The sequence below is a fragment of the Sphaeramia orbicularis genome, chromosome 12, assembly GCF_902148855.1.
Source record: "Sphaeramia orbicularis chromosome 12, fSphaOr1.1, whole genome shotgun sequence".
In the NCBI taxonomy this organism is placed as follows: domain Eukaryota; kingdom Metazoa; phylum Chordata; class Actinopteri; order Kurtiformes; family Apogonidae; genus Sphaeramia; species Sphaeramia orbicularis.
Genome location: NC_043968.1, coordinates 72140195 through 72167992, shown reverse-complemented (window position 1 = coordinate 72167992; position 27798 = coordinate 72140195). Strand labels below are relative to the sequence as shown.

The following is a 27798-nucleotide window of genomic DNA, read 5'->3' as shown; positions in this document are numbered from 1 at the left end:
TTTCAAATTTTTCTGTTTATATTTTCATTTTTTACTCTTTTTTTTTCTACCTGTCTTTTTCTCTGCACTCGCTTGTTGAATGTTGTTTCTGTTAACTGTGAAATGTTCCCATGGTGGGATAAATTAAGTCTTGTCTTATCTTATCTTATCTTATCTTATCTTATCTTATCTTATCTTATCTTATCTTGTCTTATCTTATCTTATCTTATCTTATCTTATCTTATCTTATCTTATCTTATCTTATCTTATCTTATCTTATCTTATCTTATCTTATCTTATCTTATCTTATCTTATCTTATCTTGTCTTGTCTTGTCTTGTCTTGTCTTGTCTTGTCTTACCTCACCTTACCTTACCTTACCTTACCTTATCTCTGTGACCACAGTGACAAAAACCTTCACTGGAGACAAAATATAAATGAAATAACTTGAAAAAAGAAATGAATCAACAAACAAAACAACACAGTACATGTGATGTTTACACTTGTCCCTTGTTTATCAGTAGAATCTGCCCTACTGGCTTAAAGCCAGATTAGGGTGGTTTCCTGACGACTGGGTTTGTGGACTGTGGTACAATGGAGGCTGAATCTAAATTACAAAGTAAACGTCAAAATAACTTTAAGCTACAGGCAGATCCTTCCAGGTGTGTTTTAAGCTTTTTTGTAAATGTATACACCTGTGCACCATGGTGGTCCTGTGGTTAGTGATATTGTCTCACAACAGGAGGCTTCGATGTGTGTGTTTTTTGTTGTTTTTTTGTTGTGTTTTTTTGTCCACAGGCCAAAAATATTCAGTTTGCTGTCAAAGGACAAAGAAACCAGAAAACAATACATAAGGTGTAGATGTTTAAGAAGGTAAAATGAGAAAATTTGAATTAGTATGACTCAATTATCATTCAATTGATTCATACAAATAAATAAATAATAATTGGTGATGGCTGACATTCAAGTAATTTAATAATCATTATAGTTTTCAGGGGAAAATGCTCCATATCCACTTCCTCAATATCCTAAAACCATAAGGATTTGTTTTGTTTGATTGTTTTGATCAATGTAATTCAAATGTAAAATGAGACATAAAATACAGCAAAAAGTCACCTTTGGCAATCAGAAAAATAACAGTGACAGGAGTCGTTAAATATCTACTGTACGAAGTTGTACTTGTGTAAAACGGGTGCTCTCGGTGCAGACCTTTATCTCTGTGGTTGTAGTCTCACATATAGCGCGTCGATGCTGCGTTACATAACAAATCCCTGAGCAGATGGATGAGGTCAGAGCACAGGCCGACTGTCGTAACAGTGGTTGGTTTAAGAATAGACGGAGCATCAGCCTGGGAATCCCATTGTGCTCTGGTTCAAGTCACGGACCAAAGACCATTTACATTATGCTCATGTCAGCCACGGATTCTGCAGCCCCCCCACCCCCAAATGCTGTCAGTCTTATGGTTGGCCGACACGTCAGACTGACTGTGGGGGGGTGGGGGTGGTGGTGGGGGGTTAGTTAGAACTGTACTATCTGAAGAGACTTATGCAGGACTTACACAGAAGCATCATAAAAAAATGTTTAAGAAAATGTTCAAAATAATTAATTTACTGAGCCAGTAAAACTAGAGCTTTGGAGAACATTATTAGGAGCTTTACAGTCCACTTCTGTCTAATTATTTATAACACAGGTGTCAAACTTGCAGCCCGGGGGACAAATCCAGCCCGCCAAAGGGTCCAGTTCGGCCCTTGGAATGAATTTGTGAAATGTAAAAATGACACTGAAGATATTAACAATCAAGGATGTTAAAATCATTTTAGGTCATTTCAATCTAAAAATGATCAGACCAGTAAAATCCTATCATAATAACCTATAAATTATGAAAACTGCAAATTTTTCTCTTTGTTTTAGTGTAAAAAAAGTAAAATTACACAAGAATATTTACATTTACAGACTAGCTTTTTATAAAAAAAAAGTGAATATCTGAAATCTCTTAAGAGAAGTATGAGGAATTTTAATAATATTCTCCTTGTTATTAACTGTTTTGTGTATTTGTAAATCCACTGTGATCTCTAAGTTGTGATTCACATGTATAAATGATAAACTAACGCGTAATATTGTTAACATTGCACTTATTTTTCTTAATATTTACAGGTTGTTCATATTTGTTCATGTTATGTTTGAGTACAATTCATAGATGTAAATTTTCATTACGGAATTTTGCTTTTTTCACTCAAAAGTTATTATCCTATTATTTATATTATTTTACTGGTCTGGCCCACTTTATATTGTATTAGGCTGAATGTGGCCCCTGAACTAAAATGAGTTTGACACCCCTGATTTATAACATCTTTAACAGGATTCTGTCATTCCCCTCTCACTCTTCCTTCCTGTGTTTTCCATTCATTTTCTGTCTTAACCTGTCATACGCTTAAACCCCTTTTTTAAAATTGTGTGTTTATTTATTTATTTATTTATACACCCCTGATCAAAATTTTTAAGACCAGTTGAAAAATTGCAAGAATTTACATTTTGCACTGTTGAATCTTAAGAAGCTTCTAAGTAGAGTTTCAAAAATGCAGAAAAGAAGAAATGGGACTGAGACCAAAAATAATTGGAGTAAGCAGTTTATTGAAAACAACAATCAAACTGTAATAGGCTGTTCCTCAGCTGATCAAAAGGTTAGGACCACAGCCTTTAAAAGCCAAAATCTGCTCAGAAATGTGGATTCAGTGTCATTTTCTGTCAGGTATTCACAGTCATGACCCCCTGATGGTAAAGGCAAAAAAGCGTTCTCTCTTTGAATGTGGTCGGATTGTTGAGCTGCATAAGCAAAGCCTCTGGCCACATGCCATCGCTGCTGACGTTCGACCCATTAAGACAGTCATTTTGAATTTCTTAAAATGTCCTGAGGGTGATGGAACAAAGAAGTCAAGTGGTAGACCCAAAAAAATTAAGACTGAACTATAAGTCTTATAGTTCGGTAAACATATAATATATAGCTATTTAATAATAATAATATAGTATAATTCAGTAATGCACTTTCTATCAAAGTCGATTTCTATTCAAAGGCAAAAAATAGAAATGTAAGTGATTCTATATTATTTTAAATTCTGTGTCAATTCGTGGCTCCTCTGCATAGTTAAACTCATAAACTGTTAGAATTAAAAATCATTGTACTTGTTCTGTAGTCAATGTTATTAAGTGCATTTATTTGAATATCAATTAATTGTCAGCTTCCTACCTTTGAGCATAATTACAGTTACTATAATATTCTACAGGGTGGGGAAGCAAAATTTACAATGAACATTTAGTTGTTTTTTCTCAGCAGGCACTGCGTCAATTGTTTTGAAACCAAACATATATTGATGTCATAATCATACCTAACACTATTATCCATACCGTTTCAGAAACTTTTGCCCATATGAGTAATCAGGAAAGCAAACGTCAAAGAGTGTGTGATTTGCTGAATGCACTCGTCACACCAAAGGAGATTTCAAAAATAGTTGGAGTGTCCATAAAGACTGTTTATAATGTAAAGAAGAGAATGACTATGAGCAAAACTATTACGAGAAAGTCTGGAAGATACTATTAAAGAAGAATGGGAGAAGTTGTCACCTGAATATTTGAGGAACACTTGCGCAAGTTTCAGGAAGCGTGTGAAGGCAGTTATTGAGAAAGAAGGAGGACACATAGAATAAAAACATTTTCTATTATGTCAATTTTCTTGTGGCAAATAAATTCTCATGACTTTCAATAAACTAATTGGTCATACACTGTCTTTCAATCCCTGCCTCAAAAAATTGTAAATTTTGCTTCCCCACCCTGTATAAATGTTTTATGCAGTGATAACACACATTTCTTAATAAACTTATCTGGGGATTTCATGTTGTGTTGCTGAAACTTAATGAAGCTGAAGTTTTACATTATGTAAATGTATTAAATAAAACAAATAATTTATAGGAAACCTTGTGGAATTTGGGCCATGGTTATAACCCTGGTCTGTGAATGTTAGATACTTGTCCTTCATATATTAGACCTGGTTATAACCCTGGTCTGTGAATGTTAGATACTTGTCCTTCATATATTAGACCTGGTTATAACCCTGGTCTGTGAATGTTAAATACTTGTCCTTCATATATTAGACCTGGTTATAACCCTGGTCTGTGAATGTTAAATACTTGTACTTCATATATTAGACCTGGTTATAACCCTGGTCTGTGAATGTTAAATACTTGTCCTTCATATATTAGACCTGGTTATAACCCTGGTCTGTAATTGTTAGATACTTGTCTTTCATATATTAGACCTGGTTATAACCCTGGTCTGTGAATGTTAGATACTTGTCCTTCATATATTAGACCTGGTTATAACCCTGGTCTGTGAATGTTAGATACTTGTCCTTCATATATTAGACCTGGTTATAACCCTGGTCTGTAATTGTTAGATACTTGTCCTTCATATATTAGACCTGGTTATAACCCTGGTCTGTGAATGTTAAATACGTGTCCTTCATATATTAGACCTGGTTATAACCCTGGTCTGTAATTGTTAGATACTTGTCCTTCATATATTAGACCTGGTTATAACCCTGGTCTGTGAATGTTAAATACTTGTCCTTCATATATTAGACCTGGTTATAACCCTGGTCTGTGAATGTTAAATACTTGTCTTTCATATATTAGACCTGGTTATAACCCTGGTCTGTGAATGTTAAATACTTGTCTTTCATATATTAGACCTGGTTATAACCCTGGTCTGTGAATGTTAAATACTTGTCCTTCATATATTAGACCTGGTTATAACCCTGGTCTGTAATTGTTAGATACTTGTCCTTCCTATATTAGACCTGGTTATAACCCTGGTCTGTGAATGTTAAATACTTGTCTTTCATATATTAGACCTGGTTATAACCCTGGTCTGTGAATGTTAAATACTTGTCTTTCATATATTAGACCTGGTTATAACCCTGGTCTGTAAATGTTAAATACTTGTCCTTCATATATTAGACCTGGTTATAACTCTGGTCTGTAAATGTTAAATACGTGTCCTTCATATATTAGACCTGGTTATAACCCTGGTCTGTAAATGTTAAATACTTGTCCTTCATATATTAGACCTGGTTATAACCCTGGTCTGTAATTGTTAGATACTTGTCCTTCATATATTAGACCTGGTTATAACCCTGGTCTGTGAATGTTAAATACTTGTCCTTCATATATTAGACCTGGTTATAACCCTGGTCTGTGAATGTTAAATACTTGTCCTTCATATATTAGACCTGGTTATAACCCTGGTCTGTGAATGTTAAATACTTGTCTTTCATATATTAGACCTGGTTATAACCCTGGTCTGTGAATGTTAGATACTTGTCCTTCATATATTAGACCTGGTTATAACCCTGGTCTGTGAATGTTAGATACTTGTCCTTCATATATTAGACCTGGTTATAACCCTGGTCTGTAAATATTAAATACTTGTCCTTCATATATTAGACCTGGTTATAACCCTGGTCTGTAATTGTTAGATACTTGTCCTTCATATATTAGACCTGGTTATAACCCTGGTCTGTGAATGTTAAATACTTGTCCTTCATATATTAGACCTGGTTATAACCCTGGTCTGTGAATGTTAAATACTTGTCCTTCATATATTAGACCTGGTTATAACCCTGGTCTGTGAATGTTAAATACTTGTCTTTCATATATTAGACCTGGTTATAACCCTGGTCTGTAATTGTTAGATACTTGTCCTTCATATATTAGACCTGGTTATAACCCTGGTCTGTGAATGTTAAATACTTGTCCTTCATATATTAGACCTGGTTATAACCCTGGTCTGTAAATGTTAAATACTTGTACTTCATATATTAGACCTGGTTATAACCCTGGTCTGTAAATGTTAGATACTTGTCCTTCATATATTAGACCTGGTTATAACCCTGGTCTGTGAATGTTAAATACTTGTCCTTCATATATTAGACCTGGTTATAACCCTGGTCTGTAAATGTTAAATACTTGTCCTTCATATATTAGACCTGGTTATAACCCTGGTCTGTGAATGTTAAATACGTGTCTTTCATATATTAGACCTGGTTATAACCCTGGTCTGTGAATTTTAAATACTTGTCTTTCATATATTAGACCTGGTTATAACCCTGGTCTGTGAATGTTAGATACTTGTCCTTCATATATTAGACCTGGTTATAACCCTGGTCTGTAAATGTTAAATACTTGTCCTTCATATATTAGACCTGGTTATAACCCTGGTCTGTAAATGTTAAATACTTGTCCTTCATATATTAGACCTGGTTATAACCCTGGTCTGTAATTGTTAGATACTTGTCCTTCATATATTAGACCTGGTTATAACCCTGGTCTGTGAATGTTAAATACGTGTCCTTCATATATTAGACCTGGTTATAACCCTGGTCTGTAAATGTTAGATACTTGTCCTTCATATATTAGACCTGGTTATAACCCTGGTCTGTAATTGTTAGATACTTGTCCTTCATATATTAGACCTGGTTATAACCCTGGTCTGTGAATGTTAAATACTTGTCCTTCATATATTAGACCTGGTTATAACCCTGGTCTGTGAATGTTAAATACTTGTCCTTCATATATTAGACCTGGTTATAACCCTGGTCTGTAATTGTTAGATACTTGTCTTTCATATATTAGACCTGGTTATAACCCTGGTCTGTAAATGTTAAATACTTGTTCTTCATATATTAGACCTGGTTGTAACCCTGGTCTGTGAATGTTAAATACTTGTCCTTCATATATTAGACCTGGTTATAACCCTGGTCTGTGAATGTTAAATACTTGTCTTTCATATATTAGACCTGGTTATAACCCTGGTCTGTAAATGTTAAACACTTGTCCTTCATATATTAGACCTGGTTATAACCCTGGTCTGTAAATGTTAAATACTTGTCTTTCATATATTAGACCTGGTTATAACCCTGGTCTGTGAATGTTAAATACGTGTCCTTCATATATTAGACCTGGTTATAACCCTGGTCTGTGAATGTTAAATACTTGTCTTTCATATATTAGACCTGGTTATAACCCTGGTCTGTAAATGTTAAATACTTGTCCTTCATATATTAGACCTGGTTATAACCCTGGTCTGTGAATGTTAAATACTTGTCTTTCATATATTAGACCTGGTTATAACCCTGGTCTGTGAATGTTAAATACTTGTCTTTCATATATTAGACCTGGTTATAACCCTGGTCTGTGAATGTTAAATACTTGTCCTTCATATATTAGACCTGGTTATAACCCTGGTCTGTAATTGTTAGATACTTGTCCTTCATATATTAGACCTGGTTATAACCCTGGTCTGTAAATGTTAAATACTTGTCCTTCATATATTAGACCTGGTTATAACCCTGGTCTGTAAATGTTAAATACTTGTCCTTCATATATTAGACCTGGTTATAACCCTGGTCTGTAAATGTTAAATACTTGTCCTTCATATATTAGACCTGGTTATAACCCTGGTCTGTAAATGTGTTTGTCTCGGCAGGCGGGGGCGTCGTCCATGTGGGCATCCTGCTGTGGCCTGTTGAATGAGGTGATGGGCACAGGCACCGTGCGAACACAGCAGCCGGGTTTTGGGGCGGGGGCGGGTCCGTTCCGCTTTGCCCCCAGCGCCGGGTACTCGACCTACCCCCCCACCAGCTCAGGGAGCGCTGGACAGCTGTGCAAGGCCTGTGGACTGGCCTTCTCTGTCTTCAGACGGAAGGTAAACACATAAGTGAGAGACAGTGGACTTGTTTACATTTCGGACACAAACCAGTGGACAGTAGTATTAATGACAGAAGACCAGGACATGTCCATGTGTTTGTCCACTGTCCCCATGCAGGTGGTTGATAGAGGTTCAGGCCTGTATTAAAATGGACTTGCAGACTGAAGCCTTGAGTAATCCTTAACGGTCTGTGTTTAGTTAGCCCAGCTGAAGTATTATGGGATGGTTGTGCGCAGTCACTTTCTTAACAGGGAATTTTCAAAGTGCATCCAACTGTTAAATGTCAGAGTGTGTGTATGTGACAATCAGACAGTAGACTGGAGTACAGAGGTCAATGAAAGTCTGCAGAGTTAGAGCCTCATCTCAGACGATGGTATCACACACACACACACACACATGCATACATACACACATGATCAACTATCAATGATTGAAGGGGAACATGTTGTGATGGAAATGCACTCCTCGTGGACCAGAGCACATTTGTGAATCAGTGATAAGAAAATGTTTATAGGCATGGTTAACGTCCTTTCCTCCCTATTTGAAGTGCCAGTCAACTACTCAGTATCATGAAACAGTGTTGAATCTCTAAAATGTCAAACATTACCACCAGTTGCGCAGTTTCCCACTTTTCTTTATTCTTTCCTTGAAAGTGACTGAGCTCAAAGATGAGAGAACTTCAAAACAAACTGCATTCATTTTACATCTTTGGATTGCTCACTCAGCCTGATATATAATTCAAAGACCCACATTTTTTTATGGGTAAATAGATGAATTAAATTAAGAAAAAACATTTGAAAAGCTTTAACCAGTTAATGTTTAACCTTTACCCAAGAATTCACTTAAAATAAAAAACAGATGACAGCTACTTACGCATTCACAAATGATTTCAACTGAAATATGTCTCACAAAGTAAATAATGACATACTCTGTTCTTAAAAATAACAATAATGGTATCATAATATTAGTACTTTATGACTTTGCTCTATTAGTAGTTTAATATTAGTACTTTATATACTGAAACAGGGATGAAACAACACAAACAAGGCATGAAGTCTACGTAGTGTAGTGTCCCTTCAACACACCCTGGTCCATGGGCGTCGGGGCTTTTAAAGATCCAATGTGTAAAACTCAAGAATATTTGTACCTTAGCAGTGTTTACTGTGGAACTGATCTCTTGGGGTTTGTTGGTTTCCATTCTGCATTTTTAAGGAAAGACAACAACAACGGCATTTAATAATTTAATAATAACATTTAATAATGAAAATTGTATTAATTATTGAGTCACGATACACTCAATGACATTGTCATCTGCAGTGCAGAATGGCTCTGAACGTCTCTGGCAATGCATTTTGGTCAGTTTGTCCAAGTAGAGTTACTGTGGAGCATGTACAAATGGGGAGTTGATCCAGTAGTGACAGGCAGCAGAACCAACCCATAAAGATGGAAGACGCTACCACTGCAACCACTGTTGTGTTGTAAAACCTCAAAATTTTAAATTCAAGACTTTTATATGCATAGTCTAATGTGTTGGCCTATTATTGATTTTTTTGTATCAAATGTATGGTGTGGTAGCAAGGATTTTGCCGTGGTGCACCGCCACGGCAAAACCTTGCCAGCGGAAACACTGCTTAAGCGGGGTACACACATAAAGATAATAGGGCTGTTTTTGTCCCGATTTTCCCCCTTCCCGACCACGGACAGCAAACGCCAGATTATCTTTTGTTTTATAAGATTATCCTATAGATTATCCTGTGGTCTGAGGTGTGTTATGAGTGAATGTGTCCCGATAAAAAGGGTCGGGCCAGACAATGGTAAATATTAAACTTGTTCAAAATTTACAACCAAAAATCTTCGTGTGTGTGGGGAAAGCCCATGACTCCATGAATTGTGACGTGGAATGGAATGCAGCCAATCAAGAAGCGAGCTGACTGAGGAACAAGGAAGAGGCATAAATAAAATAAGCATGGTCGACCTGAAACATAAAGTTCGGTTGAGCTCAGAAATTTCAGGATTTTTCCATCAAAAGTAGTCCCAAGAACACCATCATTCCCTCCTCTCATATGTCTTCTTCCATGTTGCGTGCAATGTTTTTTCTTCTTCGTTTTTGTTTGATCACTCAAGATTTCTGACTTGGAGGACTAGATTCTAGATCGGTGGTGGGACAGAATTGTTATGTGTGTGGGATGTTGTGTTGAGATTATCGGAACACACCCCACACACAGTACCCTCAAAACTGTTAAATGCCTGATTTTTTTTTAACTTCATGTGTGGGGTCTGTAATAGATAAAAAATCTCTTCAGATTTAGAAATTCCTCATGTGTGTACTCTGTTTTAGGCTGAGTCATGTGTCTCTGTAGTGGGACAAGGTCACCTGATGAATCCACAGTGGTTCTGGATTTGAGATTCATTCTGTGTTTGAGTGTAGACCAGTTAATTTCCCTTTAACCTGAAATCCCAGAATAAACAAAACAAATATGACTCTAAAGAGGGAGGGCGTTTGTTGGAAGCCCTGTTGTTGTGGAGACGATGTCAGACAGTCCGTCTAGTCGTGGAAATAAAGGCCATAAAAATTGGACTCTGGAGCAAAGAAAAAAGGTTGGTGAGTTCAGATGTATTTAGTTTGAGTCTTGGGCCCAACAGGGTGAGAAGAAAAGTGGACAGAGTGTTTCCCCATCATGACCAGTGTCTGTGGGGAAAACGATCAGATCTGGGGTTCAGTCCAGGTTCAGTGAGGATTTGTGCCTAAAAGGCTGAAAACCTGCTAATACTAAATGACACTGGATGTTTCTGGAATGCACAGGTGTCAAACATGTGGCCCGGGGGCCAAATCTGGCCCACCAAAGGGTCCAGTCTGGCCCTTTGGATGAATTTGTCAAATGCAAAAATTACACTAAAGATATTAACAATCCTTTTAGTTTAGGTTCGCATTCACATTCAGAAGTGGGTCAAATCAGTAAAATACTATCATAATAACATATAAATAATGACAACTCCAAATGTTTCTCTTTGTAAATCTAAAAATTTTCATGTATTTACACTAAAACAAAGTAGAATTTCACAAAAAATGTGAATAATGTGAACAAATATGAACAACCTGAAATGTCTTAAGAGAAGTAAGTGTAATTTTAACAATAGTCTGCCTGTTATTAAATGTTTTGTGTGTTTGTAGATCCACTGTGATCTGAAAGTTATTATGTACATGTGTTTATGATAAACTGAGGCAGAATATTGTTAAATTACACTTATTTTTTCAGTTTGTTCATGTTATTCACATTGTTTGAAAGGGTAGTTTTTGTAGATGTAAACCTTTTCATAATGTAAATTTACTTTTTTCACTTTTAAACATAGAGAAAAGTTTGGAGTTGACATTATTTATATATTATTATGTTATTATTTTACTGGTTCGGCCCACTGCAGATCAAATTTATCAGGATGTGACCCTTGAACTAAAATTAGTTTGACACCCCTGTTGTAATGGAATATGAGTAGTTCAGGGAACACAGGGACAAACCAGTTTCACCAGTTTTACCGACGGATTGGCCACCAGAGTCCAGACCTAATCCCATTGAGAGATCTTTGGGTTGTGCTGGAAAAGGCTTATGACAGTGGTGTGATATTTTCATAGTCAGTACAGGATGTTGGTGAAAAATCAATGAAACTCTGGACAAAAATACATGTTGGAACATTCTTTAAGCTCATTGAAACAGTGTGATGGGTAACTCATGCTATAGTCAAAGCTAACGGCAGCCCAGTCCAGTGTGTGATGCTCTATTTAACTGGGAAGACTTAAAATATATATAAAATATGTAAATAAATTCCAACCAAAGCTCAGAAACATTACTCATTAGGGCAGACTGTCTGTGCCCCCTGGGTAATAATTCCCTCGGTTACATTCACAGCAAATTAAACCGATGTTTCTGTCATTAACTTGCATTTGCAGTGTCGTCAGTGCAGTCATTTATTCCATTTTTGCTCCCCTATCTCGAAGCAATCAATACCCTTTCAGCAGATGTTTAACTTATTGATGAAAATTAGCATTCAGAGTTAATAGTTTTACATGCGGAAAACAAATCAGCCTACTTTTAACAGATACAGAGATGACATGAAAGGACTAGGGATGTAACGACATGGAAATTTCATATCACGGTTATTGTGACCAAAATTATCACAGTTTTCATTATTATTGCAATATTATTGAAATTGTGCTCAAAATGTTCGAAAAGTACTTATACACACACTGAAATAATTTAACCAAGTTGTATTAAAAAAAAAACAAATAAAATAAAAGTCACAATGTACCTTCTGTTGGCAGAAACATTCAAGTATAAACCCTTAGGGATCTGAGTCTATTTTGGCTGTTTTCCAGCACTTTTGATTTTGCCTGTATATACTATATAAAGAAATGTTTACTATACCCATGTTTAGTATCTTTTTTTTTCAGCACAACTTCATCTATCTCATCTGCCTATTATTTTTTTTCTTTTTAACATACTATATCAACATAAAAGGCCAGAAAACACAAAAAAAAAATACAATCCGATTTGAAAAATGTATATACTTTATATACTTTATATACTGGTTTTCCCCTGTAAGTCGCTTTGGAAAAAAGCGTCTGCCAAATGCGTAAACATAAACATAAACATACTTTATTGTATATATAACACAAAGATGCTTAACAAACCTTTTCAAAGACTTTAAAAGTGAATATTGGTTGCAAATATTAGGCATATAAAATCAAAATTGTAATAAATAAAAACTATACTCAAATATTTGACATAAAAGCAGATCTTTACATGGGGTTTTTGTCCCCTGAAAGTGCGGTAATCAAACACAGTTATCATGATAATTAGAATTTAAACGGTAATACTAACTGTCTGCAATTTTACCCCAGTTTATCGTTAAAGTGGTAATCGTTACATCCCTAAAAAGGACTCTGAGGATGGTTTGGAAACTGAATATTTGCTGGTGTTTTTCCTCCTCAACAGCACATCTGTTGTGATTGTAAGAAGAGCTTTTGCGCCCTGTGCTCGGTGCTTCAGGAGAACCTGCGCTGCTGCACCACCTGCCACCTGCTGCGAGGAACTGCCTTCCAGAGGCCTCGGCTCATGCAGCTCCGAGTCAAAGACCTGCGCCAGTACCTACTGCTGAGGAACATCCCCACCGACACGTGCAGGGAGAAGGAAGACCTGGTGGACCTGGTGTTGTGTCACCAGGGAGCAGGACACACCCCCGGAGCAGTGGTGGAAGAGGAGGAGGAGGAGGACGACGACGATGAGGAGGAGGAGGAGGAAGAGACGACGCACGAGGAGGAGGAGGAGGAAGAGGAAGAGGAGGGGGATGATGAAGGGGGAGACGACATAGACAATGAGCATTTACTCCCTCAGTCTGAAGCAGCCTCGCCCGTCTGCGCCACCAGATCCAACTCTGAACAGTCACTGCTGTCGGCGTCACAGGGGGAAGTGATCAGCCCCAGCAGCAGCTCAGGGACCAGCAACCAGGTGAGAGCAACACAGGTACACAACACAGGTACACAACACAGGTACACAACACAGGTAAACGCAACACAGGTACACAACACAGGTACACAACACAGGTAAACGCAACACAGGTACACAACACAGGTACACAACACAGGTAAACGCAACACAGGTACACAACACAGGTAAACACAAAACAGGTAAACGCACACACAGGTAAACAACACAGGTACACAACACAGGTAAACACAACACAGGTAAACGCAACACAGGTACACAACACAGGTAAACACAAAACAGGTAAACGCACACACAGGTAAACAACACAGGTACACAACACAGGTACACAACACAGGTAAACGCAACACAGGTAAACACAACACAGGTAAACAACACAGGTACACACACACACACACACACACACAGGTAAACACACACAGGTAAACGCAGACAGGTACACACACACACACACACACACACACACAGGTAAACGCAGACAGGTACACACACACACACACACACAGGTAAACACACACACAGGTAAACACAACACAGGTACACAACACAGGTAAACACAACACAGGTAAACAACACAGGTACACACACACACACACACACACAGGTAAACACACACAGGTAAACGCAGACAGGTACACACACACACACACACACACAGGTAAACGCAGACAGGTACACACACACACACACACACAGGTAAACACAACACAGGTAAATACAAAACAGGTAAACACAACACAGGTAAACACAACACAGGTAAACAACACAGGTACACACACAGGTAAACACACACACAGGTAAACGCAGACAGGTACACACACACACACACACACACACAGGTAAACACACACAGGTAAACACAACACAGGTAAACGCAGACAGGTAAACACAACACAAATCAAATAAAATTTTATTTATATAGCGCCAAATCATAACAAAAGTTTTCTCATGACACTTTACATATAGAGTTGGTCTAAACCAGACTCTAAGCCAATTTACAGAAACCCAACAGAATCCTCCAGGAGCAAACAAACAACAACACAGGTACACACAGACAGGTACACACAGACAGATAAACACACACAGGTAAACACAGTTAGGTAAACACACACACAGGTAAACACAGTCAGGTAAACACAGTCAGGTAAACACAGTCAGGTAAACACACACACAGGTAAACACACACACAGGTAAACACACACACAGGTAAACACAGTCAGGTAAACACACACACAGGTAAACACACACACAGGTAAACACACACACAGGTAAACACACACACAGGTAAACACAGTCAGGTAAACACACACACAGGTAAACACAGTCAGGTAAACACACACACAGGTAAACACAGTCAGGTAAACACACACACAGGTAAACACACACACAGGTAAACACAGTCAGGTAAACACAGTCAGGTAAACACACACACAGGTAAACACAGTCAGGCAAACACACACACAGGTAAACACACACACACACACACACACAGGTAAACACAGTCAGGTAAACACAGTCAGGTAAACACACACACAGGTAAACACAGTCAGGCAAACACACACACAGGTAAACACACACACACACACACACACAGGTAAACACAGTCAGGTAAACACAACACCGATAAACACAGTCAGGTGAGTGTGTGTTCCAGCTGTAAACAGATGTGTTTGGTTGGTTGCTTTCAGAGGAGCCTGTGAATCAGCTTAAGCCGTTTGCCTTTTTAGGTTGGTTTTATGGGCTGAGCCTGTTATGTAACAGACTGGGGTTGGAAACTCCCACAGCGTTAAACCCAACAACACGAACACTACATCCATGAATATCCCTGTCCACTATGTTCACTTAAAAGCTTTCAATTTCAATCAGTTGTAAGATTGAAAAGATGTCTTCTACCAGGAGGATTATAGTGTATATTATTATTTTAAGTCTAGTTTCATTTAAAAAAGGTGTTTTATTAATAATACTCAAAGTCTTTCTCCATCGACTAAAATGAAACTATATCTGGACTTCTATCACTGTGTATGTGATGCATCTTTGTCTTAGATTTCATATTTCATAGAGCTTCAAGACTTTTAAATAATACGTTTACCAGGTTTGTCTCATCTTGGTGGAACTACATGGTCTTAAAGTGCTTTTTATTAGTTTTGTAAGAATACAGATGTAGTTTACACCAGCAGGGGGTGAATGTGGAGTCAGTGAATAATGGATTCAATGGAAGTGCTTTGAGCTCGCACAAAAGAGAAGTACTTTATAAAGCCAATCTGATATTATTATTATTATCATTATACTATTACTAGTCGAAGGAACATCTGGTTCTAGAGGTTTATTGTATTTTTGTGTGTGTGTCAGGTCACGTTCTGGTTTGTGATGAGTCTGATTTTGGTAAAAGTGTCTCACACCAGTATGATACCAGATCCACTTGAACACGTCTTCATCCAGGAACAGTGATGGTTTTATGACTGATCTGCAGGAATAGACAGGAAGACAAACAGCATCTCTGTTCTTTTCTTTTTCTAGAGGACGATGTCGATGGATGTTTTGTTGAAGGTCGTGTTTTCATACTATCTGAGTACATATTGGTCACATTGCTTAGAAAGTGTGGGGATGATAATTAACGATAAAAGCTTAACCATTTTGTTTTAATCAGTTAAGGCATGAGATTAGTAAAATATTTAAAAAGTTTATAATATACTGAACTGTTTTGTCCCACAGGAGCATGAGGATACCCCGACAGCATCCCTCCTGAACCTGGAACCCACTGAAAATATGATAGAGGTGCGACATTTATTGGCTTAACCCTTTCATGCATACTGCTCACTATTATTCTACAGATGTTCTCATGTATATACATGGGTTTCAATTCATACCATTACTGTAACTGTGCTGTTCTTGATTAACCTGATCTGCATTAACATGTTTGAGTATAAATCAATTGCTAATTGTTAACAGTTTGTAATTAACAGTTTTCTTAAACAAAAAGTTGTTGTTTTTTTTTTTGCATATAATCTTCATGAAGTAAGTAATAACTAGTATTAGAGTATGTTAAAATGTGAGATAACATCAGATTAGCAGCATTAAAAATGTTTTTATTTCATAGTTTTCACACAGTATATCACTTTCTGATGATGGTTTTAAATACATGTTTGTTTGCTTGAAAAATTAAACACATGGTGTCCAGCTGAGTGGACATTTTTGTAACTGCATGAAAAATGGGTTCATTTAAAAAATTATCAATTGCATTGATTTTTTTCATGCCTAAAGAGGAATAAAAACACTCAGGACAAAAATGTCAACTAAGGCTCTCATAACTCATGCATGAAAGGGTTAAAGTAGGAATAATAATCAGCTTTCATTAAGGAAAGAGTTAATTTATCTTCTGTCAGAATAAACACTGTGAGATTGTCTTCAAAGTTTTTAATGGACAGGTTTAAACTTTTTTCATCATTTCACTTTACTTTCATTTGTTGGTATTTGCATGTTGAACTGTCATACTTTAGTCAGTTTCCTTTGCTCTTTTGTAATTTTATCTGATAATCAGATGCTGACAGTTCGATACCATGTGTGAATGAACTGTGCACATGAGGCTGTGACTCAGTGTCTTAGTGTGGATTTGTTCCATGTGAACCGTAGGTGAGTCCAGCGACTCAGAGGAGGATCCGAGCGTCGCTGTCCGACCTGGACAATGAGGAGGCCATAGAAAACCTGTCCGTCCGTCAGCTAAAAGAGATTCTTGCGAGGAACTTTGTCAATTTCTCGGGCTGCTGTGAGAAGTGGGAGCTGCTGGAGCGAGTGCATCGACTCTACAGAGAAAACCAGCAGAACAGGAAATCCAGTGAGTGGTTCTCCACATCTGACACATGCTGACATTTACTTTATTCTGTTTATGTTCTTCTACAACGTTCTCTCCATTTCTTCTCCTTTCAGTGGAAAATGTGAGCATAACTGCAGGTAATGATTGTCATTTCTTTTTTCATCTTTGTTGGTCTCTTATATGACATGGATACAGATTGTTCTAATCATATGAACATATGTATGACTGTTTTTTATACTTGCGTTGTCTTTTTACTTGACTGCTTCATATTTATATTTTTATTCTGGACTGTATAATTGATGTGTGGGTTTTACTTGCGCTCCTTACGTAAACGTAAAACCAAATTCCGTTGCCCTGTACAATGGTATTTTGCAATGACAATATAGCTTATTCTATTCTTTCAAGATTTCCAACTCCAAAATCAAAAAAAGTTAGATAAAATGTAATTTAAAAAGTACAGATTTGCATATTTTAAACTTACATTTTGTTTATGACAAAGAACAAAACATATCAAATATTTATATTTATAAAATAAAATAAAATAATTTAAGGAAAAAATAAGGTAATTGTCAATTTGTCAATATCCAACCTTTTTGAACTTTGGTTTTAATCCAGTGAATTGTTTTAAAAAACATGGATTTCTGCTTTGTCGGTTTCACTGTAACTAATAGATTTTCTTTATTATTCTTTTATTTTATTATTATCCACTTATATCTATAAATGAAGTGGTTGCATATCCTCCACCTCTCTGCAACAGTGGAGTTGGAGGTAAGATGTTTTTATGAAAAGTCATTTCAACAACATCCTTTCCATCATTCCTGTGAACACATGCTCACATTGCAAATAGAATTTGGTGGAAATAAACAGTAAAGGCATGCTACAGCCATTTTATACCCACATGATCCTTTAAAGCATTCATGATTTTCATAGTACAGTCACTTGAATCATCTTTACCTTCTGTCACTGATGTTTCTTTTCCAACTTGCTTCATTTTGTTTTATTGTGAAGGACAGCCTCATCCCATCATTAATGTGGTTTCTGAAAGCTGTTACCTCCTGATGAGCCTCATATTGTACTAGAGCTGCAACCCATTAATCGACCAGGTGCGTGAAGTCAATGCAAAAAGTCCCGATTCGATTAATCAACTCGAGTCGATTGAAGGGAAATGTTGTATTGCAGTTTTCCTGAATTGAAGCTTCTTTGTGCGTCACAATAAGCGTCTGTATGAAACACAACAGTGGAACCAATGTTTAACAACAGAGAAATGAAGGAAACAAAGCTTTGATTCAGGAGAATTGTAGTTGAATTATTTTTTGGATCACTTTGAGTCGATTAATCGGTTGCAGCTCTATATTATACAACCGCAAACCCATCCCATGTGGAGACACTCTTGTTGACATAACTGTAGGCTCATTTTAGTAGACTTACTAATCAGATGGGTCGGGGAAGCAGGCTTTCTGTTGATGACCATCCAGAGCCAAATGTACAAACCCCATTTCCACAGAAGTTGAGACATTTTCTAAAGGTTAACTCACTTTATTATCCTCATAGGGAAATTTGGTCTCTGCATTTTGCCTATAATACACACAGTACCTAGCATTAGCATTAGCATTAGCATTAGCACACACTTGAGCAGCAGTGAGCTGCCATTGAAGGCCTCTGGGACCAACTCCAGATCTTCATCAGTACCGTGGGTATGCACTGACAGGAGAATTAACCCCAGAGGTACCTGTTTTTAAAGTGCAGTAAGAAGGGTTGAATTATAGATTGGGCATCAGTCAAAAGCAGGTGGTAAGCCCTTAGGGCGTCTCAAAAATCACTTTTCTCTTCAGATCACGGTGTTATTTAAACCAGTTGATCTCCAACATGATAATAGCCCCCCCAAAAAATGTCAGCAAAATCCGTCAACGTTTGACCCCTTCCCCCACCACAAAGTATGAAGGGCCCATCAAAAAACATCAAAAAACACCAAAAAAGGCTGTTCTTAAATGCATTACCATGCTTAAAATGGGTACTAAAGTGCCTAAAGTAAAGACATCCATTCTGTGTCACATGTGGTACCTGACTGAGTCTCTTGCGGTACTAAGTCTCTTTGATAAAGAAGTACCAATAGAAACCAAAGCAGCCATGGCAAGACCACTGCAGGCCAAGCCCAAACCTGCAGGATTCACTAGAGGAAAGCTAGAAAGTTTAGAAAATAGACATTGTTTTCAACTAGATTTACTGTTCTGAACTTCTTTCTATTTCAAGTTTTTAGCCTATAATTGAGTTATTTTATCTTAAAATCACCTTATTTTCACTTACACTGGTCTACAAGGAAAATGCTTCCAGAATAAAAGTAATGAAATTTTACCACATGAGAGTCACTGAAAGAAAAATCAAGTCAAAAATGCTGGTTGGCTGAACTTTCCAAGATACAGCCTTGGGTCAAAATGTGAAATTCAAGAATTAACAGGAGAATGGGTTTGACTCAAAAGGAATATTTGTCTCAGAGCTACAAGATCTACTTCAAAACACTGTCTGCACATTAGAATACATTCACTTTACAGGTTCTATTTAGTGAAAGATTTATAAAACTATTATATAAATGTACATAAACTAATATATATGTGTAATAACACTGAATCATATACCTTGAAAACATCAGCAAACCGGCACTTTTGTCATTTATTTTCCAATTAATCTTATTAAAATACGTAACATTTAGCACATTTAATCTCTGAAGCAAATCATTTCTAAAAAATTGTAGACCAGTGTTATATATCACCTGATACAATAACCTATGAAGCTGATATTACCAGAAAAAGCAATTTGTGGACACTTAAGACCTCATTATATGTAATTTTCTGGATTAAAATGAGCATTTTTGCCGTTTTTTGACGGGCCCTTCATACTGTGTGGTGGTGGTGGTGGTGGTGGGGTCAAACATTGACGGATTTTGCTGAAATTTTTTTGGGGGGGCTATTACCATTTGGAGATTAACTGGTTTAAATAACACAATGATCTGAAGAGAAAAGTGGTTTTTGAGACTCCCTGTAACCCCTTTGTAGTCACAGATTTTTAGTAATGTCTTTTGTTGGATTACTTCAGGGTGTTACATGTGAGTAGTTACTGGTCCACATTACTAGTGGGTGAGATAGAAGAGAGGATTTACGGTTTTCTCCACTCATGATGACTCATTAATGATGGGAAATGTTGATATTTGGTGCATCGCCCTAGTCATGAAGTGATATAACACAACCCTCCACTGCATCTGACCCACAGTAACTGAAAGTAACTTTGAACATTTCCAACACAGATGGTGTGAAAGCTCAGCTGGCCTCTGATGAAAACCTGTGTCGCATCTGCATGGACGCCATCATCGACTGTGTGTTGCTGGAATGTGGTCACATGGTAACATGCACCAAATGTGGAAAAAGAATGAGCGAGTGCCCCATCTGCAGGCAGTACGTGGTACGGGCGGTGCATGTCTTCAAGTCTTAAACATATGTGGACGGGCGCACGTGATCTCAACCCTGAGTTGTGACTGAAGGCCAACTGCTGTGCATGACTTTAGCCTGATGGTGCAGCAGGTGGAAGCTTTGTCCTGGTCCTTGAAACCAGACTTTGGCCTAACACTGTTTGTTTGTTTGTTTGTTTGTTTGTTTGTTTGTTTGTTTGTTTGTCTCTACTAACTCATGTTCCAATCCCTCTTCCTGGTAGATCATCATCAGCCAAACTGGGACATTAATTGTGTCTTTAGTCTGTCACAAACACAATAGTCCCTGCGTCACCACTATCCTGCTTTGTTTCAGCGAAAACATTTGACTGATTTCAGGAGTGGACAGAAGGTGGACGTAAGGATACTGAAATAGAAGTGGGTTGAATTTATCTTTACAAAGAAAGGGGGCTGTTTGGTAAATGAATGAATAAATGAATGAATGAGTGAATGTATAAATGAGTGAATAAATAAATAATTAGTTACTTCCCGGAGTTAGAGTCAATACAGTTTACATAGTCAGTGTGACATGGTATTATTTCCCTCAGTGTTCTTTAGGATGTGCAATATCTGATAAAAGAGACTTTACATGTTTTTTGGTTGTTTTTATTTATTTTTATTTGAGATGAATCATTTATGCACCGACTCATCACATCTCACACACAGAACAGTGGAAGGTGCCAAGCATCATGCCTTTAATATGTATTTGGTTAAGATTTCACAGTATATGCATTTCATAACCAGCAAGCTTAGTGTCATAGTTTATGTTCTTTAGTTTCTCAAATGAAAATGAATAGAAAATAAACTGTGTATATGTAAACTTTAAATTACTTACTATGTGAAGGATGCGTCCTCATTTTAAATGAAGATTTTCTGCAGCTGGAGACACGAACTGAAACCTGCCGCTTGGTTGTACCAAGTGATGCATTATGTCCCCATTGCTTGTTTTGTTTTATTGACTGTGAAAGTTGATTCATGTTTCTTTACTTTGTAAAGAGTAGTGTAACAAAAGATATTTTTTTCTGGAGCGGAGTTATAAGTTAAAACGTATGGGGGGGAAAAAAATAATTTTGTCAAACTTTTGTCAATCCTCTTTGATTTCAACTTCCACCGAGCAATACCATTTAATATTTACCAAATGCATTGTCTGATAATGTGTTCAAAATCACAGTCTGTACCAGGTGCTAATCATTGATAATTCCTTTGAAATATCCATTTCACTGAAGGAATTAGAGGAAACTTGGTTTACTTTAACCTGTTATGCAAATGAAACACTTGTTTTCTTCACACGAGGTCCATTTTTTCAGATGTCACTGGGATCTGTATGTATAGTATGTTTCAGAAAAGCTTCACTGCTCTTATATAAATTACATAGATAGCTTCTATTGTTGTTTACTTCTAAGTTATTAAATGTATATTTTTCCATTTACTTTGGAATTGATATCATTTAAAATTCTGTAAGTATGAAAGTTTAAAAATAAAGTTACCCTTTTTACAGAATGTATTTCTGCTGGTTTTGGTCAGATGGGTTTCCTGGTCTGTTAATGGTGGAACTCTAGTAAAGTTGGCTTTGTTTTGTTTGTAGCCCTTTTAATTATCGTCTGCTTCAGATCCAAACCGGATCCAGATCCATGGACACCCGTGGACCTCCGTGCATTGTAACTGCTGTTCATGCTGCTGTTTCTCAAAGATGTCGTTCATGGGCAGCTACAGTATTATCTGAGTGGGAGGAATGAGCATTCATAATCCAGGATCTATTATATTTTGGAATGTTGAACCTTTTTATTTTGGTAAAAAATTATTAGATTCAATAAAATGCACTGTTACAAACCAAACTTTAAAACCCTGCTTCTCATTTTATTTGCAGCCAACACAGTATTGGGCTTGTGGAAGATTAGGAATAAAAAAAAAAAAAAAAAATCCAAATATCCTAAAAACACCACAATGACTTCAATTTAAAATGAATTTTAATATTTCAAAGTTTGTCTTAAATGTACATGTACATTATGTGCGAAAAGAGAACATTTACATTGAGATACTAAAATATTTCCTGGAGATATGGTCCCTATATTAAAAACAGCAACAAAATGTTAATGTAAACCCCTCAAAAGAACAATAATTCACAACTGAATAACGCGTGTCAAAATAGACTTCTATTCAACGACAAAATAAATAGAAAAAGTGCCACACTTTAAATATGACAAAAAATGCAATACAGATGAGCAAAACTTCTGAAAAGGATGAATAATGCCATATAATCTCCTAAATCTTTCTATATTCACCTCAAAAGTCCAAAATATTAAAAAAAAAAAAAAGAAAGAAAATCATTTTTCTCGTTTTAGAAGGTAACCAGTGCTGATCAGTGTTTATCTACTTGGAATAAATACTGAGCACAACAACATGTGCACTAACTTTTCAGATGGAGTTTCCCAATATGCAAATCTATTGTAGGAACCTTTCAATAACAGAACATATAAGGCCTTTAAAAACTCCATGTAGTGCATTTGGCTCCGTTGCGAAGTTTTTGTAGTTTGTTGAAACCATTGAGCGTTCACATTACGGTGATTACATGCAAACGCCCTCCACACGTTCACTGATACAGTTTAGGCTGGTTTTCTGTCGTAGAAAAAAGTGCAGCCCTTTGTAAAATCTAAATTCAAACAAATTTCTTGAGAATGACAGTGTCAACACAGGCTAAAGTCAAAGAAAAACAGCAGTCTTTTTGTTTTTCATTTTTCATCTGTACAAATGATGAGACCTGAGTTACACATTCTGGCACATGAGAAGTCACTGTCATTGCCATCGTACTGGTCCTATTCCTGCACGTATGCTTTAGTTAGATTTTTTTTCATAGAGGTAATCCTCAAGTTATCGTGTGGAGATCAGGGAGTAAACATAGGGTTATATGATTTAACATTCACTATTAACTGTGGAAACAGATTCTTTGCTGCATGCAGAGCCAAAACTCCTCCTTTCACTAAGCACCAATAATATAAAATAATGGAAACTGACCGATGACATACGTCACCAGAGAACTACATACTGTTAGCAGAACTAGCTTTGAAAAAAATATGCTGTACATACACTACACACTTTTATAGTGTACATGTGAATACATTCATGTATTCATAACGGTATCAGTGCAAATCATTATTAAAACTTCTGGATATCCCATTCAAATCTTGACATTCTGTGTAGTATCATTAAGATCAACAGGCACAGTGTTTTGATCCAATCAGAAACAAACCACTGGCACATATATTGTAGAGAAAAACCCACATAAAACCAAAGTTATCCTATTTTGGCAAAAAAAAAAAATCTATAGACCTTTGCCTCTCAAGAATAAAGAGCTTAACAGTAAAGTAGCTTATATTATTTCAATGAAACTATACTGTACACTGGTGCAGCTGATACTGCACTTAAATGTATGAAACACTTTCTGATACAAAAATAATTCTCTATGATGCAATAAACTTTACACTGGAACAAAAAATAATCTATGAACGATCAATAATCAGTACAATACAGAAACATGAGGAAATAAATAATGTAAAAACATTTCAGAAAAACAACAGAAACAACAACATATTTACAATATTGCTTTTACAGAACAACAGTTTAGTTTTTACAAAAACATTGTGGTTTAGCAGCACAGCGTCCTTTTCCATAAGGTTTGATATAAATTCCTCCTGCCTCTGGTTTGTTCAATCGTCCACTTTCTGAAACACTGCAGCCGTCCGCTGCCTCCATGTGGTCAGGGGGTCAGGGGTTAGGGTTAGGGTTGGGTAAGGGGTCAGAGTCAGGGTTAGGGTTACGGTTGGTGTTGGGGTTAGACTTGGGTAAGGGGTTAGAGTGGGTTCACCACATGGTTCTAACTGATCTTTTGCAGTAGTTTCTCTTCTATCAGTTCAAACTGAACGCTGACAGACATTTCTGCGATGAACTGGTCACAGCCTTCCTTGGTCACCTGTTTGCAGTATCGCAGGTCAATATGACATATGCTCCCACAGCGCTTGAAATAGGTCAGCGACTGGTCTGTGACCCTGTTACAGACTGCATCCAAGAATGAGGTTAGAAGAAGAACAACAACGATGTGTTCCACATCATGTGTACTGACCTTAGCTCTGACCCACACACATTAATCAACCCTTTACTGTATTGTATCAGATTAAATCCAAATGCCTCATTACAATAAGCAGTGGTTTTCATATTGACCCTGTGTGTCATGGTTTGACATTTAACAGCATTTAGCACACATGTACAGACAGTGGAGTAAGTGTTAATGAAAACTATGGGACCAAAAAAGAACCATAGGTATTGTGTAACAGGATTTTTACAAGTGTCACCCTGTGCATGACTATCATGTATTAATGATAATCACCTGTAACAAGTAAAACGAATGTTGAAAGACTGATATATTGTTTATACCTAAAACTGAAGGTATGTAAACTTTAGTTACACAGTGGAGAATGGCTAGTGTTCGCTTATTAAGAAAGACCTCCAAAAACACCAGAATGGTCCATTAAGTTACTTCTTGTTTGCAACTAAGGTATTTCTAAGTTTATTAACAGAACAGCTCTGGAAAAAGTTAAGAGACCATTTTAGATTTCCAGACCTGGATTCCATTGAACATCAAGATGAAGGTGGATGGTCAAAAGCTACAAAACAAAAACAAGCTGTGACGTAAAGTATCTGACATGAATGTGAAAACTAATGGAGAGCATGGAACATTACTACTGTAGTATTAAAGGATCAATGTATAACAAGTAGGTTATTGTGAAATAAACCCTGACAGGATGATGCAGTAAATCACAGTTGTGTTAAATCACACATATGCTCTACATTAGTTCTACTTATTACACAACACTTAACAATTTGACAAAAATATTGACATGAAAATAATTGCTTCCAGTTAAAAAAAAAAAAAAAAAGACCAATTACAGTCAATTCGATATTCAACAATTCAACAAATATGAAATAATCAGTTTCTTGTTGCTTTGGCTCATTTTTGTCTTGTCTCTAAATCAGAGAAATTTGACAGAAATATTTTTTCTTGAGTAAATAAAACATAAGTGGACTAGGTTTTATAATCCCTACGAACAGTAACACCACAGGTCTCTTAATTTTTTCACCAGGCTCTATTATAATGAGGTATGGGCGTATGAGGGAGGATGTTTGATTTCAGCCAAAGGAGGCTCCTACCTGACAGGTTAATGTCAGTGAGTGAGTCTCGGGTGGTCGTCCCTGCTGCCGTCAGGATGTTGACCGACTGGTCCGTGATGTGGTTGCAGTAGCTGAGGTCCAGCTTCGACAACAGGGGCATGTAACGGATGATGAGACGCAGAGACGTGTCCGTGATGTCCAACCCCGCCAGGCGAAGGTCCACCACGTTACGCAGTTTACTCCTGTTGTCCAACTGACCTGAAGGAGGACAGGACGATTAAACCACCGTGAGAGTGGGTGAGAATTCCACCCATTGAATTAGCTTAATTATCAGAAGAAGACATTATCAGGGTCAGGTTCATCCACACTGACATGACAGATGTAGTTTTGATCATAACATTATAAGGTTATGAGCATTATAAGGTTTACTACCGTGTTGACCTGTAGGGGTCCACAGGTTCTAGATGTAGTTTTTATTATGCTGTTGTGTGTTCATGCACGCTGTACCACATTTGTCCAGCAGTCACTGCCAAAGCGTTCTGGCCATAACAACGTGACTGTAAGGCTACTGTATTCAAAAATTACTAATATCTCCCAAGATACTGGTCCTATCAACTTGCCATTTTCGCTACCGTCCTCCTTGACCAAAAATAAATAAGTATGCCAAACTGCAGCAGTCAGCTTTTTCTAGATTTTGCGTGAATCCCCGGACACACACACCCACGCATACAGAGGCCACTTGGCTTTTATAATATAGATAATACCACATAATAACCTCATAACACTATAAGGTTGTGAGCATTATAAGGTTTATTATACCTTATAATAACCTCATAACATTATAAGGTTATGAGAATTATAAGGTTTATTATACCTTATAATAACCTCATAACATTATAAGGTTATGAGAATTATAAGGTTTATTATACCTTATAATAACCTCATAACATTATAAGGTTATGAGAATTATAAGGTTTATTATACCTTATAATAACCTCATAACATTATAAGGTTATGAGAATTATAAGGTTTATTATACCTTATAATAACCTCATAACATTATAAGGTTATGAGCAAACACTGTTGAACAATATCATATCCAGCTGTTGTGCAATATGAACTGTGAGCAGATGCAAACTTTGAGTTTCTTACATTCAATCCATAAAACTCACATTGTCAAAAAGGCAAAAGTTTATGAAAAATAAACATGTTACACATTCAAAAGGTCAAGGGGGGGGGGGGGGTACTGGAGCTCACTCCAGACTCTAATTGCCAAAGATGGGGTTCACCCTGGATGTGTCATCTGTTCATCACAGGGCTGACAGACACACATTTACAGACCAATAATCATTCACCTTCACATTCCCATCTATGGGACTGACCAGTGAACCTGTGTTCTGATGGTGAGAAGAACCCGGAAAACCACAGAGAACCCAAACCAAGCAGTCCCTGTGTGGTAATAGCACTAACCACTGCTCTGCCGTGCCGCCCTGAACATTTATACACTTCACTGACTGTATGTATACTGTATGTTCCTCATTATTCATACACTAACAGTAAATAAGGTAAGCCAGGCTCCATGCAGAGCTGACATGATGTTCTGAATGTGATTCCCTGTAATTCAAGTGTATTCTGAGTGGTACGATAATATCCTGTTGAAGTAGAGGGATTTGAAAGACTCTAAGCTTATAATTGTTGTTTTAATGCCTGGTGTGGATGGCAGTAAATGCTTGTATTTTCTAGTTCTTTATTTCACTAAAGTTAGGATATGAATTAGGGTGGTCCAAAAAAATTTTTTTTAAGATTCTCTGGATTAGAACCCTGCATTTGGTTCTATATCTGGCCAAATTACTTTGGTCCAAATTTTATGCAAATTAATTCATATTTAGAGGTTGCACAAGACATGTGAAGATTGCCCTATATACGAGGGCTGTTCCAATAAGTTCATGGCCTCACCCAGAAATACTGGTTGTTATAATACAGGATGTTACATTCTTTCATGATGGGATAGTGATGCTTGAACATCGATGGACCAAGTGCATTGCTGTAAATGGAGATTATGCTGAAAAATAAAATATAAATTATCAGTCTGTGTTGTGCTGTTCTGGGTGA

General features: G+C 37.0%; 2 protein-coding genes across 8 annotated transcripts in view; one reads left to right on the top strand and one right to left on the bottom strand.

The window, feature by feature from the left end:
• rnf34b (ring finger protein 34b) overlaps positions 1-20687 on the top strand; it is a 38436-nt gene extending 17749 nt beyond the window's left edge. Inside the window, exons 2-8 of one of the 4 annotated variants that reach the window (XM_030151135.1) lie at positions 7515-7733; positions 12725-13237; positions 15947-16009; positions 16865-17066; positions 17159-17182; positions 17772-17813; positions 20344-20687. In XM_030151135.1, the coding sequence (XP_030006995.1) occupies positions 7515-7733; positions 12725-13237; positions 15947-16009; positions 16865-17066; positions 17159-17182; positions 17772-17813; positions 20344-20528 (1248 nt within the window). In that variant the 3' untranslated portion in view covers positions 20529-20687. Of the gene's footprint in view, positions 1-7514; positions 7734-12724; positions 13253-15946; positions 16010-16864; positions 17067-17158; positions 17183-17771; positions 17814-20343 lie in introns of all 4 variants that reach the window. The other 3 variants (XM_030151134.1, XM_030151138.1, XM_030151137.1) reach the window with 3 other exon arrangements.
• A 431-nt stretch (positions 20688-21118) lies between these two features.
• kdm2bb (lysine (K)-specific demethylase 2Bb) overlaps positions 21119-27798 on the bottom strand; it is a 29037-nt gene continuing 22357 nt past the window's right edge. For 3 of the 4 annotated variants that reach the window (XM_030151130.1, XM_030151132.1, XM_030151133.1), the window contains 2 exons: positions 25726-25944; positions 21119-24576 (listed from right to left, as the gene is read on the bottom strand). In XM_030151130.1, the coding sequence (XP_030006990.1) occupies positions 24395-24576; positions 25726-25944 (401 nt within the window). In that variant the 3' untranslated portion in view covers positions 21119-24394. The remainder of the gene's footprint in view (positions 24577-25725; positions 25945-27798) is intronic. The other variant, XM_030151131.1, reaches the window with a different exon arrangement.